This window comes from Tenrec ecaudatus, chromosome 12 (assembly GCF_050624435.1).
Source record: "Tenrec ecaudatus isolate mTenEca1 chromosome 12, mTenEca1.hap1, whole genome shotgun sequence".
NCBI lineage: Eukaryota > Metazoa > Chordata > Mammalia > Afrosoricida > Tenrecidae > Tenrec > Tenrec ecaudatus.
Genome location: NC_134541.1, coordinates 55,511,239 through 55,516,928, shown reverse-complemented (window position 1 = coordinate 55,516,928; position 5,690 = coordinate 55,511,239). Strand labels below are relative to the sequence as shown.

At 36.8% G+C, this 5,690-nt stretch overlaps 1 protein-coding gene across 2 annotated transcripts; it reads left to right on the top strand.

Moving 5' to 3' along the window:
* Positions 1–2,093: 2,093 nt before the first annotated feature.
* Positions 2,094–5,446, top strand: LOC142422497 (olfactory receptor 8A1-like). 2 transcript variants are annotated; one of them, XM_075527868.1, is made up of 2 exons: positions 2,094–3,002; positions 5,408–5,446. In XM_075527868.1, exons 1-2 carry the CDS (start codon positions 2,094–2,096, stop codon positions 5,444–5,446), a joined length of 948 nt encoding a protein of 315 aa, XP_075383983.1. The 2 variants fall into 2 exon arrangements, with proteins under 2 accessions (XP_075383983.1, XP_075383981.1); XM_075527866.1 differs by lacking the exon at positions 5,408–5,446 and having other exon boundaries at positions 2,094–3,053.
* The last annotated feature ends 244 nt before the right edge of the window (positions 5,447–5,690 follow it).

Below are 5,690 nucleotides of genomic sequence, written 5' to 3'. Positions count from 1 at the left end.
AAGAGCCTTCAGCCAATGAATAACCTCATCAAAGCCATTAATGATTATATTAGGAGGGAAGTGAATCTAACTCTTTAGATCATCAATAAAACTGTACAAATTTTTGTTAGATATTCCAAGAGAACAATTTTCATTGTCCTTAATTACAGTACAAAAACTTAGAAATCAAAAATGAAAGTTACTATGCTCCAACAGAGATCTTTCTGAGAGCTCGGCTCTTTGAAGTGAGGGAGGACACGCTCCCCCAAATGCGGCCAATCTGTTTCTAAGACGGGATCCTTCTCTACTACTGCATGAAGTCTTCTCCTTCCAAATAGTCAGATCCAAATATCAGGACACAATATTCATTTTTATTATTAAAAATGAAAATATTGTGCAAGTGCCATTATTCTGTGAACAAAGATAACTCAGTAATTGCTTCATTTCTTCTTGAGGGAATTTCACCTCTGAGGGTCTCCCCTGGACTTGTCCTTGGAGGATACTGTGTTCATTCATCTCCACAGAGTTCATAGACCTATGCATAACAAATCAAAGTATTCCCTTGCTTCTAAAATCTTCTGAGGAACTGGAGGTGGGAGAAGATGTTGTTATTGCTCTTACAAAGTAGAATCAGAAAGGTCTTAAATATTGGAATTGTAATAGAAATTCAAGACCATCATCCCAACACCATTTTATAGAATAAGAAAGATGAAGTGACTGTCTAAATGTCGCACAATGTATTGATGGCCAGCTGAAGCAGGAACAGAATTTTTAGAAATTATAAGAATGGATATATTTGTAATTCATTTTTAATAGTTATGGTTTGAATTCTTGGTTTTACCTTTCAATAGCATCATTCTGTAACCAACATCATCAATTGTGAAGAGGTAATGTTTCCCCTGAAACTATGTGAATTGATCTCACACTTCAAAAGAAAAACCTTAACTCTAATAGAAGCAACAACTCTTCCACTCCTGGTAGAATTCAAGTAAGTACACAAATTCTGAATATAAATTTGCAAAGCATTTAGTGAAATGTAATTAGAGAGAATACAAATAGAATCATAAAATACCCTGGACCCTAGTTCATGTGACTAATTCTTAAGACAATTGAAGCTGCGGGCAAGGTATTAGGGATAGGGGGCCTCGTGAGTTTGTAGGAATGAGCACTGTAGGAAATGATTTTGCTTCTCTTCCTTCCTATTGAATCACTCCCCTCCAGTGCCCTCACAAGAACTTCCCAAACCTGTCCAACAAAGCGAACCACATACGCTGGAGTACTAACTAATATGGATGAAAAAAACACTAGCATTAAGTTGACAAACTTCTTACTTCAGAGAATCATGACCCCTGTTTTTCCTTTATAGACAAAGAAGCTTGATCATAAGATATCCCTTGTCTTTTTCTTCTTGAGCACTATTGTGCATTGTACAGACAATGAAATCTCACCATGCAGAAAAGATCCAACATTAACTTGAACCTAACTTTTTGAGGATAAAATATTGAACTTTAGGTATTGAGTTCAAGCCATATTACTGCTGCTCTTTGTTGCAGACATGCATACAATTCTCAGAGGTTTAAACTGTCACTGACAGCTTTGTCCTACTGATAAAATCCACCTTCTCTTTTTTTTTCAATAGCCTATTAAGGTCTTTGAATGAAAATAACACAATCTTGACATGAACTATCCAAATTACCATCTTTTTAGAGACCACATTTGAACTATAGTAAGGTGCCCTGGTGGTGTAACAGGTAAGCACTCAACTGCAATCAGGAAGGCCAGTGGCAGAAAGCCACCCCGTGCTTCCATGGGAGAAAGACCTGCAACATAACATGTTCCTAGGAAGCACACAGCTCTTGATGGCAATTCTCCTCTGCCCTATAGCACTGTTATGAGTTGGATTCAACCTGATGAACACAACAACAACAAATTTTAGTTTGATGTCCAGTTTTTGTATTGTTATATCTTTTAGAGAATGTGGGGTATTGTTACAAAACAGGTAGAATTATTCTTAAGTGAATAATGGAGAAATATGAAAATTTTTGGTGAAATTCTTTGTTAGTTCTTGTAATTTCTATTTTTCCTAGTTTTACTGCCCTGCTTTTCTGAAGACCATGGTCACGCAAAATGCTTCCACCATAACAGAGTTTGTCCTCGAGGGATTGACCCAGAAACCAGAACTGCAGCTGCCTCTCTTCCTGCTGTTCCAAGGAATCTATGGGGTGACTGTAGTGGGGAATCTGGGGATGATGCTCCTCATCGCTTTCAGTTCCAAGCTCCAATCTCCCATGTACTTTTTCCTCAGTAATCTGTCATGCATAGATTTCTTCTACTCCTCAGTTATCACCCCTAAACTCCTGGAGAACTTTTTGCGGGAGCAAAATGTTATTTCTTACAGTGGATGTATGACTCAGCTTTTTCTCTTCTGTTTTTTTGCCATTGCTGAGTGCTACATGCTGACTGCCATGGCGTATGATAGGTATGTCGCTATCTGCAGTCCACTGCTCTACAATGTCACTGTGTCCCCAAAGGTCTGCAATATGCTGGTCATCGGAGTTTATATTATGGCATCTTTAGGAGCTCTGATTCAAACTATCTACATGACGAAACTTTCCTTCTGTGAGGACAATGTCATACGTCATTACTTTTGTGACGTGATTCCCCTTCTAAAGCTCTCGTGCACTAGTACATACATCAACGAGCTTGCGTTGATGGTTATAGGCGGTTTCAATGTGTTAGCAACAACTGCATCCATCGTCATCTCCTATATTTTTATACTTAATAGCATCCTTCGAATCCCATCAGCTGAGGGCAGATCCAAAGCTTTTGGTACCTGTGGCTCTCATCTTACAGCTGTTGGGATTTTTTATGGATCTATCACATTTATGTATTTTAAGCCAGAAGCCAGTAGCAGTATGACCCAGGAGAAGGTGGCTTCTGTGTTCTATACAACAGTGATTCCTATGTTGAACCCCTTGATCTACAGCTTAAGGAATAGGGATGTAAAAACTGTCCTCGAGAAAGTCCTGGGTATGAAGTCTGGGCAACCCCAGGTTAGCAGTCAGAACCAGTAAGGGTCATTATTTTTTCTAAAAGTATTGGATTTTCTGTTCTTAAAGTTAACATCCCATCGTCAATCATTTGATCATGACTATCAATTACAACTTTATTGGAGTCTCTTTGCACATTCACACATGAACATCCTGAGATAACTATAGTAGATATTATAATTCAGTACATCTTTGATGAGGCTGCGGTGTTTTGTTGAAAATATATATTTAGTGGAGTCAGGGTTGTATTACATTTTCCCCATTGAGAAAAACATGGGTAGTGTGTGCACACGTGTGTGTTATAAATGTATATGTCTATATAGATACAGATAGATTACATAAAAAGCTAGTTTAGAATACATAACAGTCATTCCTTTTGTCTTTAATTATAGGACATATGACGCTAAAAGTAAGTGATATAAGACTTGGTTGTGATAGAAAATAATCACCTGAAGCTTAGAACGTAAACTTAATTAAAAAATAAATTCATACTTGGCTAATTTGAACCCTCTTGATGGATCTTGTTAGAGATTTTTGCAATATAACATGTCTTTAAAACACGTTCCCTATTGAATGAACCTTCACAAAAATGAATGAAGATTTTATACTCTATTGATAGTGCAACTGAATACGCTATGTATAGTAAAATCTAAAGAAGCCGGTGCATCAGTGAAACCATTTTCAAAATGAAATCTCCATCTCCAACCAAACTTATAAATAAGTGCTGATTCTGCCATTCAAAAGCTTAACTGGTTAAATGACATATAGACCATCTCAATATTCTAAGACTATGGCATACTTTTAGGTTATTAGCCTGAATAAATCTCTTCTGTACATGACACACTCTTGTTCAGTTTCATATGTCATCCTTCAAGGTATATCTATTTTTAATACTGGATAAATAAGCATATGATGCGAATCAACATCCTAGCATTGTTCAATCCTTTAACTGTCCCACCAAACTTCAATCCTGCTAAGAATGTGGTATTTTGGTGTACAACATTCCGGGGTAGAAAAAGTTATCTACTTGGTTTTTCTCTAAATAATCCTCATTTCATTGGCCAGAGAAGCAATATAGGAATCTAGCCAGTTGCTGAGCTTGTATATGCCCAGTGAGCAATGTGGAATTTGGAAAATAGATAGAATATTGACTCATGGACTCACTGGAGGCTCTGTGAGAGGAACATGATCCAAGGCACTGTGGATGAGCTGAACTCCATAAGGCTGTGATCTGAATGATGTGCCGCAGTGATGTGTTGGGTCCCTTGGAATTATTGTTAGCCTTGACAGGATCCAATAATTCTATAAGCCTAATAGTTTTCTTTTGCCTATGTCTGGTGTCCCTGGTAAAGGCAGTGGGTGGGTCTCTTTTGAGATGATTTGGAGAAGGCAGTATACCTTTTTGGCAATATAGTGGTGTCCCACCTCAAGGAAACCCTGTGTCCCCTTCAGTTAAGTGGCTTTCAGACTGTAAATTGGTTGGCATCCGGGAATTGAGAGGTCATGACTTTCTATTTTGATCAGTCACTCATTCCTGTTTAGTCATTTTTATGCTTAATTAATATATATCAATTAAGAATTTATAGATCAATTAAGAATTTATAGATCAATTAAGAATTTCCATCATTTTCATTTCTAGGTATAGCAGGATCAACAGTCAGCATTGTATGACTTTGTGAGGGTCACTATTCTGATTGCTGTTCATTATGCTAAACATCTCCACCTTGACTCTGGTGAATATATGCTGTCACTTGGTTCCTACCATTTGGAATCCAATTCTTTCCATGGCTGCTAAATTCACCAATGTATTGGAAGCAGTTCCCACTGTCATATCTGAGGCACTGAGTAGAGTGATCTGAGGGCTTTTTCAAGCATGTAGTAATAACCTAAATTTATTCTTTACATTTATGGTAAATCTGACCTTTGGAAAATGAACTCTAACTTTCAAATGTTCTGTGTTTAGTTTCCTCATCAGTAAAACAAGGCTTTCCTTGTATTTCAAATTTAATTAGTGTGATCACTTGGTGGTACGTGTTTCAGTGGATCGAACAAAGTCTTTGTCTAAAATTTTGCACTAAAACATTAATCTGGAATTCCTGCTTAATGAGTGATATAAATAATACTGAACGGATTTAACTTTCAGTTATTCCTATCATTATTCTATAGCATCAATATTCATTTTCAATTATATCCCCAGAGTTTCTTTATATATAAGTTAGAAAAATCATGCAGTTGATTTGGAGTGTAGTGTACATTGTCATTGGTCTTCTCTGTATCTCTCTTTTGGGGAACATTCTTTGGAGAGGGTTTTAGGTCTAGAAGAAAGGCAGGGTAGTGGGAATGAGCATTGAGGATCACCAGTAGTGTCTTACAAGGAGCTATCTCAAAGGAGACTATTCCATGTTAGACGTGATTAATGGCTATAAATGGGGACAAAAGGGATACTTCTATTAACAATGAGGCCATAATGAAGAGCTAATAAAATAACATAGACCTTTTTTATTTTTCTTCTATGAAATATAAAATAAAGGATTGGCATTATTTTGTCTTTGAAGCTATGGGTTAATTACCCTTTGAAGTCATATAGCCCTGTCGTTTGTCTGTAACATAAATTCTCATTAACTCTAATCCTTGATGAATATTGTAATTTAATTCATCTCT

Excerpts from the sequence above, each read along its gene's own strand:
- LOC142422497 (XM_075527866.1), top strand. The coding sequence starts at position 2,094 with ATGGTCACGCAAAATGCTTCCACCATAACAGAGTTTGTCCTCGAGGGA.